The sequence below is a fragment of the Pagrus pagrus genome (genome assembly GCF_965226575.1).
Source record: "Pagrus pagrus genome assembly, chromosome: 20".
NCBI lineage: Eukaryota > Metazoa > Chordata > Actinopteri > Spariformes > Sparidae > Pagrus > Pagrus pagrus.
The window spans coordinates 21305778-21318209 of record NC_140207.1 but is presented as its reverse complement, the minus strand read 5'-3'; the positions used below and the strand labels follow the sequence as shown (position 1 = coordinate 21318209).

At 41.9% G+C, this 12432-nt stretch overlaps 1 protein-coding gene across 5 annotated transcripts in view; it reads left to right on the top strand.

Annotated features, from left to right (window-relative positions):
• The window catches only part of hecw1a (HECT, C2 and WW domain containing E3 ubiquitin protein ligase 1a), a 63122-nt gene extending 55376 nt beyond the window's left edge, over positions 1-7746 (top strand). For all 5 annotated transcript variants that reach the window (XM_084340989.1, XM_084340987.1, XM_084340991.1 and 2 more), the window contains 9 exons: positions 321-435; positions 766-879; positions 1208-1360; positions 1693-1791; positions 2646-2775; positions 2988-3134; positions 3254-3368; positions 3569-3767; positions 5633-7746. In XM_084340989.1, coding sequence (XP_084197115.1) covers positions 321-435; positions 766-879; positions 1208-1360; positions 1693-1791; positions 2646-2775; positions 2988-3134; positions 3254-3368; positions 3569-3767; positions 5633-5744 — 1184 coding nt within the window. In that variant the 3' untranslated portion in view covers positions 5745-7746. The remainder of the gene's footprint in view (positions 1-320; positions 436-765; positions 880-1207; positions 1361-1692; positions 1792-2645; positions 2776-2987; positions 3135-3253; positions 3369-3568; positions 3768-5632) is intronic.
• Positions 7747-12432: the final 4686 nt, after the last annotated feature.

Sequence of the window (12432 nt, the reverse complement as noted above, 5' to 3'; positions counted from 1 at the left end):
ACCACACCCACTCTGACTCATCCTTCACTGTGATCTAAACCACACACCTGTGAAGTTTCCTGACTGCGTGCTTCACTGTTGTGATGCAGTCGTGCTGACGGAATCTACTCACAGACACACTTATTAACACCACATCACATTAAAAGGGCCAACTTTGACTTCATTTTACACAAAGACCTTTGGCAGTGTTTTATATGGACTTATGGTGATGGTTTCTGTTCTTTGTGTGTCTGTGTATCTGTGTGTGTGTGTGTGTGTGTGTGTGTGTGTGTGTGTGTGTGTGTGTGTGTGTGTGTGTGTGTGTGTGTGTGTGTGTGAAGGCTTGCAGAGGGCCAGAGCTCCAGCTCCTTACCGCAGAGACTTTGAGGCCAAACTAAGAAATTTCTACAGGAAACTAGAAGCCAAGGGATACGGCCAGGGACCAGGCAAGATCAAGTAAGACATGAAACCACTTACTGTACCATCACTGTAAATATCCCGATCCTGACACAGGACACATCCTCCCCTCTGAATAGTTCTATGAGACTCATAAACTGCTCCGTTATCTATCGTGTAAATACATATTTTTTATTGTAGTAAACAATACAGTACATACTGTTTTAGTATACTGTATGTTCACTGTGCTTTTTCCACAGAGACAGTGAGGTGATGTCTTCGGAAAGTTGTGTTCCAGCATAGAATTGATTTACATTGAAAACGTTTACATATTCACTACTATAGAGACAGTTTGAGTGTGTGATGTGTGAGCTGTGCTGGTTGGTGCAGGTTGCTGATCCGGAGAGAACACCTGCTGGAGGGAACCTTCAACCAGGTGATGGCGTACTCCCGCAAAGAGCTGCAGCGGAACAAACTCTATGTCACTTTCCTGGGAGAGGAGGGGTAAGACACACACACACACACACACACACACACACACACACACACACACACATGAATATGGATGTAACATAGCTAAACGTGTCACAGTGCAGTGTACTCTGCTATTCTTATGAGCTTTTGCAGCCCAAATTGAAATCGCCAACTTGTTTCTAATAGTGTTTACAGCAGCTCGTCTGCTGCCCCCAGGTGGCCAAAAAGAACATCAGTGAATATGGCTTTCAACTGTGTGTGATTAAGCATTAAATAAACCATCCACCATGAGCCAACCACCCGACAAATATGCTTTTAACCAAAAGTGTGTCCTCCCTCTGTCCTCCTGTGTCTTCAGGTTAGACTACAGCGGCCCGTCCAGAGAGTTCTTCTTCCTCCTGTCTCAGGAGTTGTTCAATCCGTACTACGGTCTGTTTGAATACTCGGCCAACGACACCTACACCGTTCAGATCAGCCCCATGTCAGCATTCGTTGAGAACCATCTGGAATGGTAAGATGTGCAATGATTAAAAGACACGCGCAGTTAATCAGTGTTTTGTGAAACATACTGAGCACAAACTGACATGTGAGGCAGTGTTCGTGGCAATCCTCAAGCCAGTACTAACTGTCACTAACTGTCAGTCATAGCTTCAGTTTGATGAAAGAACACATGAACAGACATGACTCAGTCTGTGAAGTAGGAAAGCTTTTTAGACAAATGTGTTGCTGTAATCAAAAATATGTTCAACTGGTTTTATTGTTGATTATAGTGTTTTATATTGTGTACGTGCGTGTGTGTGTGTGTGTGTGTGTGTGTGTGTGTGTGTGTGTGCACGTGTCCAGGTTCCGTTTCAGTGGTCGTATCCTGGGCCTGGCTCTGATCCATCAGTACCTGCTGGATGCTTTCTTCACCAGACCCTTCTACAAGGCTCTGCTTCGACTGTCAGTACTCACACATACCATAATATTCTTCGTGTGTCCTTTACTTCTTTCACATGTTCAACAACAACAAACAACAGAAGTAATGATGTGTGGCTATATGTTTGTTTTTCTGGAGTCTTACATACTTGTTCTTACGCGTGCACAAAGAGGTGCACGTATGCAGTGTGCGCATGATAACACTTCTGAAAATACAATCTGTAGAGTATTATAGAGCAGCACTGTGGAGCTGTGAAGTGGGAGGAGTGATTTTGGGTTCTGGAAGTTAAAGTTGAATTTATTTTCTGCAGTCAGGAAACTCTCAGTACAAGTATTCACGGGTATTCCCGACAACAAAGCTTTTCCTTTACTGTTTGGCCTTTAGTTCACTGAAGATGGACATTTTGGAAAACAGTTTTCGATAGACAGATTGACACCCATGTCTGTGTAATCAGGTCTTATCAGGATGTTTTATTGTCTATACACAAAACCTAAATACACAAACCAACACTGCTGGAAAAGAGAGACAAAAACAGTTGCTGGCAGTGTTTGAATAAAAACAGCATTAGCCAGACCAACCAGAAGAGTTCTGTGAAGAGATGTGTCACTGCCTCATCATTTTGTCCTGTTTTCATGAAAGATGTAATGTAAAGTAAAAGTTGAAGTAACAAGGACAGTAAGTAAAGAGTGAGTAATAGTAAAAATGTTCACATGCGCACACCCATGGCCGTGTAACCTTCATCTGATTAGGAACACTGACAGTAGTTTCCTTCACAACAGCTGGTCCTTGTCCTATTTTCTGAGGTTGACATGAAACTGTGTTAGCTAACTGCTGTACACTGTGTACTGTACATGTGATGTATGTGTGTGTCGTTCAGGCCCACTGACCTGTCTGATCTGGAGTATCTGGACGAGGAGTTCCACCAGTCACTGCAGTGGATGAAGGACAACGACATCACTGACATCTTGGACCTCACCTTCACTGTTAACGAGGAGGTCTTTGGACAGGTCAGCGTGTGTGTGTGTGTGTGTGTGTGTGTGTGTGTGTGTGTGTGTGTGTCACTGTGGATAACAGAATCAGCTAGCCTTATTATCTAAGACACGTGCATATGGTCTGTTAAATCTCCTTGTTTCTTTATGATTTATGTATATGTGTTTCCACAATGACAAGCTCCGCATACTGCTCTGATGACTCAGACGGTTGCTTCCTGTGTTGCTAGGTGACGGAGCGGGAGCTGAAGTCGGGTGGCTCCCACCTCCAGGTGACCGAGAAGAACAAGAAGGATTACATAGAGCGGATGGCCAAGTGGAGGGTGGAGAGAGGAGTGGTGCAGCAGACGGAGGCGCTGGTCAGAGGCTTCTACGAGGTAAACGACACTGTTTCACTTCATCATAATACACACATGTATAAACACGTGCAACAAACAAAGCAACCACACACATCTAAAGATAACTGAGACATGTGTGTGTTGTTGTTCTCCGTCAGGTGGTTGACTCCAGGCTGGTGTCTGTGTTCGACGCCCGGGAGCTGGAGCTGGTTATCGCTGGGACGGTAGAGATCGACCTCGGTGACTGGAGAAGCAACACCGAGTACAGAGGAGGTGTGTGTGTGTGTGTGTGTGTGTGTGTGTGTGTGTGTGGATATTTTCCATTCGTTGCCCTGCAGACCCTTTATAGTTACACATAATCACATTCAGTTTCTTATTACATACAGTATTTATAATGGAACTGGTCAGTACTAGGCTTGTGAAGGCAAAGCCCTCAATCTGAGCTGATTCTGATGTCACATGTTAACTCCCAGGTTACCATGACGGTCACATAGTGATGCGTTGGTTCTGGGCCGCCGTGGAGCACTTCAACAACGAGCAGCGTCTCCGCCTGCTGCAGTTTGTCACCGGGACGTCCAGCGTGCCCTACGAAGGCTTCGCCTCACTGCGGGGGTCCAACGGCCTCCGGCGCTTCTGCATCGAGAAGTGGGGCAAAGTCACATCACTACCCAGGTTTGTAACCCCGTTTTATATGAAGACATGTTCACACTGTCCTGCTCACATTGTGTTGGCTCGGCACTGTTTAGTGTGTGTGTGTGTGTGTGTGTGCATGAATCAAGAAATACTCCAAAATGTAGCATTTAGTTTTATTATGTATTCTTTTATTACTGGCCCTGCAAGCTTCACATACAGTGTAAATGCTCAAAACAAGAGCTATTTTGGTATTTCCCACTCTGCGGTGCCGGTGTATCTGATAATGTCCGAGGTGTGTCCCTGTGACCTTACAGTAGGACATGAATTTAGCAAACAGCAGTAAAAATGTGAGCGTGCTCAGCAGAAACAGAGAGCAGGACTCAGGTGTCAGTGCAGAGCAGGAGCAGTGTCACAGTTTGACTTTGTGGACAGTGTGAGCATCAGCAGTCACTGTTTACTGTGCGTGTACAATGATATGAGGTTTGGAGATGTGTGTGTTGACACAGCTGAGGTTGTATAAACCATCTTCAGTACATTCAGGGGGTTTCTGCTCCAGCTTCAATGGTGGCTAACGCTAGCTAATGTTAACAAGCTGTAGATAGATATTACTGTGCAATGAACTTTACAGAGTCATTTTATATCTGTTTTCTATCATTGACCAGTACCCTGTAGTTGTCAGTTGAGGCCACAGTGAGCGCTGTTGAGCTGAGTTAAAGCGGCTCACTGTGGAGTTTCCTTGTAAACAAACCAAGTTCTGTTTACATCAGTGTGTGTTTGAGCTCTGACAAATGTGTTGAACACGTGTCACTCAACAAAATACTCACATACAAGAAATGATCCATTGTAGAACTGCAACAATTTATCAGTGGTTTTAACTGTGTATTCACTGACACCTATTTGTTTTACCTTTATTTATACAGCATCATTAAAACAGAGTTTACAAAGTACTTTGGCAGACGAAGCAAAAGCTGGAAACTCAACAGACAAGCCTTATGTATGTTAGGGCAAGATAAAGATGGGCTTTAAAAGTCATCAGCAGTATCCTAAAATTAGTGGTAGACTGAATATTGGCCCTGGTCGATTATCAGGTCGATAATTAGCATTTTTCTGATTATCTGTATCTGTGATTCTTCTTTCAGAGTGCTGATAAAATAAACTATACAAAGAATGTGCTACTTTAGCTATGATGCAACATCTGATGTCACTATTAATGTCACTATTAATAGCCTATAAACAATAACATAATCTGAATCTGCAAAGTAACTTGTAACTAAAGTTATCAAATAAATGTAATGGAGAGGAAGTATAAAGAAGCAGAACATGGAACTACTCAAGTAAAGTACCTCAAAATTGTACTAAAAAAACAGTTTGTGAGTAAATTGTACTTTTATTTCAGGTTTATTTCATCAATTGACAATGAAAATAATTGTTCTAGAGGTCAAAAGCAGGGAAACTTTAAAGGCCTTTCCATCATTCCTCTTCTTTTTCAACAAGTGTCCGTGTGGGTTTAAATGTTTAGGAGGTCACATGCACTGTAAACATGACAGTGGTATTAACGTGGGAAAGAAAGAGAATGAGCATGTTTCCCAAAAATGTCAAACTATTTGTTCTGGTGTCTTTTGCTGACATGTCTGCTTTGATGCAGCAATCCCAACATACTAGGCAAATATTATATGTAGAAAACATGATGAAAGGATTCCACCTTCCAGCTGCCTAAACCAACTAATGTATACGTTTTACTTCCAAGATAGAAACATGTTCGTGCTGGTGTCCCTGATCCTCCTCAGTGTTTTCAAAGTGAAGTTAAAAAGAACAAAAGTAAAAGATGTGATCAGACTCATGACCCTCCATACTGTCTAACAGCTGCCTGTCTCTGCCTGTCTCTGTCTCTCTGTCTCTGTCAGGGCTCATACGTGTTTTAACCGCCTGGACCTGCCTCCGTACCCGTCGTACACCATGCTGTATGAGAAGCTGCTGATCGCAGTGGAGGAAACCAGCACGTTTGGCCTGGAGTGAGACAGTGTGTAACACTGTCTGGGCTGTGACGGAAAAAACAAGCAGCAGTCGTGTGCTTAATATGTCGTATAGATACCTGGATTGTACTGGACAAAGTTTTGTGGATACGTGTACATCACTGTCATGGTCCTATGTGTTCGAGTCTCTCACTTAGCTTTGAGGATCTCATGACAGCAGGACTACCATTATTTTTATATTCATCACTAAGACTGGAGAATATGAAACACTGCAACAGCGTTTTTTAAAAAGATTTCTATTTATATGCATACAAAAGGGTATGGAAATGGAATCAAGATCGTTTAAAGTTGCATGTAGCAAAATGCATCGTCCATCCAACAATGAAAATACTTGCAGTGATAGAAACTACTGGCAACAATGAGAAGTTACACAACAGCACTGAAAACAAGGACTTTATATCAAATCTAAGACATTATTATGACATCTAAATACTTTGAATGAATACTGGGCTGAAATGTTGAATTTACAGAAAAGATTTAAGTGACAAAGTAGTAAATTATAAAACCTACAGAATGCTCATATATTATAAAATACAGAGAGAAACAAATAGAATAAATCAGAGAGAAAAATAAAAGAAATACTAGAAGTATTTAATATAAACAGAAAGTACTACAGAGCAAATACTGCAGATATACAAAGCTCCAGGTCTGCACCCAATCAGAGCTGGAGATGATATATTACAGTTACCCTTCTTAAAATGTTGTTTATCTAGAAACATAGGAACTCTAATTGAATATGTTACAGAGTTACAGCAGAGTTTTGATGGACACATCTGTGCATCTTTTCTGTGAATTCAAACTTGAATACGTACGATGTGTGCACATCACAGCACAAAGATTCTCAGGTGGTTTGCTGCTCTTATAAATTCAGATAAATCTATAATCTATGCGGCTTTAAAGAAGTCGTTCAAAGATTTAAAAGAGCTCATCAGATGAATGCAAAGCCAGAGAGCCCTGATGCCAAAGGAACAATCATGTCTAATCTGTAATCAGCCCTCAAAGATCAGTATGTATTTTAATCTGTGGCGGGCCGGGAGGATCCGAGACTGGAAGTAGAGAATTAAAGCAGTGTGATGTCGTTTGGTGCCAGACACCAGCCATCTCAAGGCCACGAGGCTGAACAGCTGAACCTTACAATCAAATCTAACGTTATACCCCATGTAAAGAATTATGTATTTGTCTGCGCAGTCAGAGGACGTTTGTACGACAGACAGAAACATGCAGAGCTGCAGAAGCAACGGGATAGATTAGTTTTCTAAACCACTTAGCATCCTGGTTTAAGTTGAAGAAAATGGGCAATTTAGGAATTCCTGCAGTTTGCCAGGGGATTAAGAAGAAAGGCTGAGTTATCAGGAAACAAACGGTGTGTTGGCAGATTACACTAACACTAACCCTAGTGGGAGAACAGGAGCTGAACCACTGAAGTGATGCGTCAGTAAGAGCTAAGCCATCTCAGTTAACTATAGCAATTCTTTAACAAGCAATGTCAGTAATCTGAAACTCTTCAACAAGCTCCTCAGCAATGAGCAGAGACACAAGAGAAGTGCTAAAGTCATTGAGGAATCAGAGGATTTGATTGGAAATAGGGTGTAATACAATTCAAAAAGATCAGTACAGGAACACTTGATGAACTCTAACAACAAGTCCAGGCAGAGTGTGATATACCTCCTTACACAGGAGGCTCTGATGAGCCCATACAGACTCAACAACCACTACAAGACTTTGTGCATGTCTGATACTCAACAAGTATTGATGTGGTATGCATAGATGGGGACAGCTCTGTCTCAGTCCACAGTGAGGACAGCGACCGGACACAGACCCTCCATGTTCTCGTCTCAGTGGACAGAAATGTTACGGACAAAACTCCAAACGGTCTGTCGGAGCTCTCTTCTTCTGCTGTGCTTCTCAAAAGCAGACACAGTGATGTCACTCTATCATAGTAGCCATCATTGCCAACACAAGGGCTTCTGGGAGTGTGATCATGTTGACAGGTGGACGTTGGACGTTGAATCTCCAGCCGGCTGAAGGACTTCCTGTGATCCCGTTGGCAGAAGCGGTGCTTCACCTCTCAGCATCTCTGGTCCTGCTGATGAGCTTCTCTCTGACTGTGTACCATCACCGTGGTGTTGCTCTCTTCATGGAGCAGGCACTCCAACATCTGAACCTTTACCGTCTCAAACAATGTGACTGGTGCAAAGCAGCATGTAGGTCTCCAAGGGCCTGATCGGGCCCCTCTGGTATAAACTCACGATGTGTTCTAGGGCCCTTGGACAAACCAGTGTAATATATGCAATAGTTAAGACCTTTACTCCGATCTGTTCACAGTCTACCACGATCTTCCAGACAATGACCGACTGCAGTGTACCCTCCGCATCCCCAGCCTCTTGTCTACATTTCTAATCCAGTAATGAAACTGTGCCTCAGTTACTTACTGCCTCGTGTGTGGCCTGTGGGGTCGTGGCGCTTAGCGGGTAGAACTTGAGCATGACAGAAGGAAAGTCCTGGGTTCAGAGATATGAGATGGTCCTTTCTAAAAAACAGTTTGCATGTTCTCCTAACATTTGGGTTGGTTTCTCTCAAACTCCAATCACAAGTTACGTTCATAGACCGTACTCTCACCGTGGCCATTTTCTTCTGACATCACACTCAAGATAGGAAGCTCAAATGTCACACTGCTGTGTTCCAGGTTGCAAAGTCACATAAACAGAGGGAATCTGACAAATTGTTAACATTTCACTGCTTCCTGACTGATCAGCAACTGAAAAGACAATGGAAGGGTCTGCAGGGACATCGGCCACATTTCATAATAAAACAAAATATTTGATAACCCATTAGCTTCTGGTGGACAACAGCTAACGTTAGCAAGGCCTGGAAGTGGAATCAATCACGCACTGGATGTAATCAATCGGTTATGTTAACCAGGAAGTGGTAGAATGCTAACGTTAGCTAATGGGTAATCATATTGTTGTTTTATTATGAAATATGGTCTGATGTCAAACAGTGGAATGATCATTTGTTTCCATTGTGTTCACTATTTGTTACCTGTAACACAGCAGCAATATCATTCCAGCATCCTGAGCACGACATGAGAGGAAACTGGCCACAGTGTGAATATGGTCTATTGCAGACTGATACCCCATTTACACTTTGCCACCTCGTGCGTCTGGGCAGCTAGCTGTATCAGAAAGTATAAATAGATGAGTAGGTATAACAAAAAATGAGTTGAACCAAGAAGCAGTGAAGCTGATTCAAATCCACCATTTTATCTTAGTGTGGAAAAGGGAAAAGACTTCATCTTTACTCCTATGTCGTTTATCTGTTGACTAAAGTTAAAGGGAGACGTAAAGCCTTTAGCGTCTCCAGAGGGAGCTGTGTGACCTCATGTGATGTCACTTGAGTCAGCATCGGTTGCATCTGAAGAGTGTGACAATGAAAAACATGTTGGTGTGAACTTATCAGACCTCTGTAGCTGTAAGATTATCGCCCTTATCAGATGACCCAGCACCAACATTCAGTGCCCTTTATGAAGCGGGCGGACAGTAAGGGCCTTAACCAATGTTGATTTGCCGTGACGACAATCTGTCCCTCACTTTGAGCAGGCTGTACTTTCCAGGTGATGATATTGTACAATTGTTAAAACTTGCCATTGGGTGTAAAAACAAAATAAATCCCAAAAATATATATATATATAATATCTCGAGCTTCACGTAACATTCAGTATGGACGCTCTCATCTGGCAGTGGGGTTAAGTTATGATGCACATGAAATGCCAAGTGTAAATGGGGCCTGATTTGACCATCATTACCCATCAGCAGCCTGTCAGGGTCCATGACAGGGTCTGATACTGTTGAACAACAGTTGCATTCACAGGTTCACCTTTTCTTTTCTTTTCTTTTTTTTTTATCATTTTCATTTTAAAAGAATAATTAAGACGAACATCTCAAATGATGTGTGGTGTCAGCTGAACAGTGCTTTGTCTGTGTGTTAGCTCCAGAGATGTTCATCTTCTCTCCTGCTGAACTCGCTCTGACACCGGCACTCAGATCAGTTGTACTGCGCTCACGGTCGGCAGTGGCGAGGCCTTATCCACTCATCTGTGCGAGCAAAGAGGAAACGGCTGTGATTATGTTGCATCTCCCCTCTCTTTTTTTCTACAATCTTTTCTACTGTTATTTATACTGTATCGTATTTATAAGTGAAGGGAAGCCCTGAAGCTTTCCTTGAATGTTTTGTTTGTTTGCAGTTTTTTCGACGTCGTGATAAGAAGCATCATTCAAAGAGTTTGCCTTCACTTTTGAAGCCTTTGTGTTTTGATATGTATCTATATCTTTTTCTATTATCTATTAAGCTGGCTGGTTGGGAGATGTGCTACCGCAGAGTCTGTTTCTGTTTTCCATTCAGCTCAAAGTATTCCTCTTTTTACTCTGGTGGCTCCATCAGGTGCGTTGTTGACATTCTGTCTTTTTTCAGGATTTTATTATTATAATTTTTTTTCATGTCACAAATGTCTAACTATGTCATATATTTCAGAGCTGCATGTCTCCAGCGAGTCATGTGTTGGTTTGGGCTGTGGTGGTGGGACATGCATCAGAAGAAGAGTTTTGTATGTGATTTGTTGAAATTGTACAGAAGTCAAGTTTTTATTGTTGACTCCATACACTGTAGATCTGATATTTATTCTGGAAAAAGAATGGTTAGGACCACTCCCATGACACTGATGTGTAAGTGCATTGATAGCAGCTATATATTTAAAATATTTAAATAAGCTTTTGGAGGAGTGAAGAATGATGGGGCGTCTTCAGAGAGGTGAGGTGGGGGCCAATTGTAGCAGCTGTTTGTGTCTGTGTCTTTATTTATTTGTCTATTTATTTTTCATTTTTAAAAAATGGAACGTGATTGGCTGGGTGGTGGATGGTGCTGGGAGGTGACACTGAAGCATGCGAACTCTCTGTCTGGTTTCTAGTTGTGTGTGTGTGTGTGTAGATATACACATGTGTCCATAATGTTGAAAGGTACAGTTCTGATTTGTCTGAGAACGGGTTGCTAAAATACTCAGGCTGTGCTACCGCTCCACCACACAACACAACTGTTTATGAATCTCAATAAAAAGCTCACTTTGTTACTCCGCTGCCTTCGTCTCCACGTGTTGTACAAACTGAAGCTAAAGAAGACACGAAAAGACATGTTGTTTGTGGTCTGTTGCGTGTCTTTGTGTCTTTGCAGTCGTGCCTTTTTAGTTCTCTATCTGTTCCGTATCTCTGGTTGTTCTGCTGCAAACAACACAAAATAGTCCTCAACTGTAGTTTGACTGGAGTTACATTATCAAACATTTAAAAATATAAACATGAGAGAAAAGTTACTAGGACTAAACAATAAAACAATAGAAATGAAGAGATGTGTGTGAAGTTGCGATGTCACACTGTCATACTAGCTTCAACAGGACATTTTAATGTACAGACCTGCAGACATGAGCTCTTTATAGCTGCTCTTCAGCTAACAGCCGCTCAGCAGACATGTTTCCTCTCAGGTACGGACTGTCATGTATCTTTGCAGCTGTTTGAATTTCTGTTCCCCTTTTCTAATAAGCAACCTGAAGCAGACATCTCTTCCTCGACACACAGCTGCAGCTGCAGCTCCACTGTGTGTGAGATACAGCTGTGGAAACAGTCTCTCTGTTGCAGCCTTCACCAGACATTTCTAGCAATGTGCAGCCGTGTGAAGTTGAATTAAAGAAGGGTCAGTTAGGATTCGTTGCTGTTAATTTGCAGCAGCAGCTGGTCGGCTGGTTCAGGATTGTTTTGCATTACTGTTGCTCCAGTTATCAGGAGCTGACTGCCCACAGTTAGCAGCAGTTGTTCTTGTGAGACTGACTGATAACATAAGTATCATCAAAGTAATATTCAGAAATAAAAAGTCACATGACATCAGAGGTGTCTTTGGCAAAAATGGCTTTACAGACTTTAATGTATGAAAGGAAATCTGTAATAGAAGAAACTGAAAACAAAGAATTTGTCAAATGATTCAGAAGGTTAGTAGTTCTTTGCAGTTGTATTGGATTTATTAAAGGAGCAGTGTGTCATTTTGTTGAAGAAATGAAAAAACTCTCTTTGTTTTCATGACCGAATTAACTGATTAAACAAACTGACCTTAAAGGACAAAGGACCGTATTTTCCTCTGAGAACAGCTGGTTTAAAGTTTGTATTGTTACCTCATTAATATTGTAAATACTAAAATTCTGAGTTTGAATTTCTTAGTTAGTTCCAAAACTACACAATGCTCCTTTAATGTGATATTTATTTGCGTGTCTGTTTGTTTGTTTATGTATTTGTTTGTCTGTGTATTTGTGTCTTTGTTTGTTTGTTTTATTTGTGTTTCGTTATTTGTGTATTTGATTGTTTATTTGTTTGTTTGAGTGTTTCTTTGTATTTGTTTGTTTATATGTTTGTTTCTTTGTTTATGTAGTTGTTTGTTTCTTTGTTTTCTTTGTTGATTGCAGGTTTGATTGATTGATTGATTGATTGATTGATACTGAGTATTTTGGAGCTCTTAAGTTTCGAAGTCACAACAAAGTGGTCTCCTGCAGCAGAGCCCCGCCCTCCTGTATGTCTCCCTGTGATTGGCCGGCCGGCCTGTCACTCAGCACAGTTGCCGCGGTGATGGAGCAGCGGCGG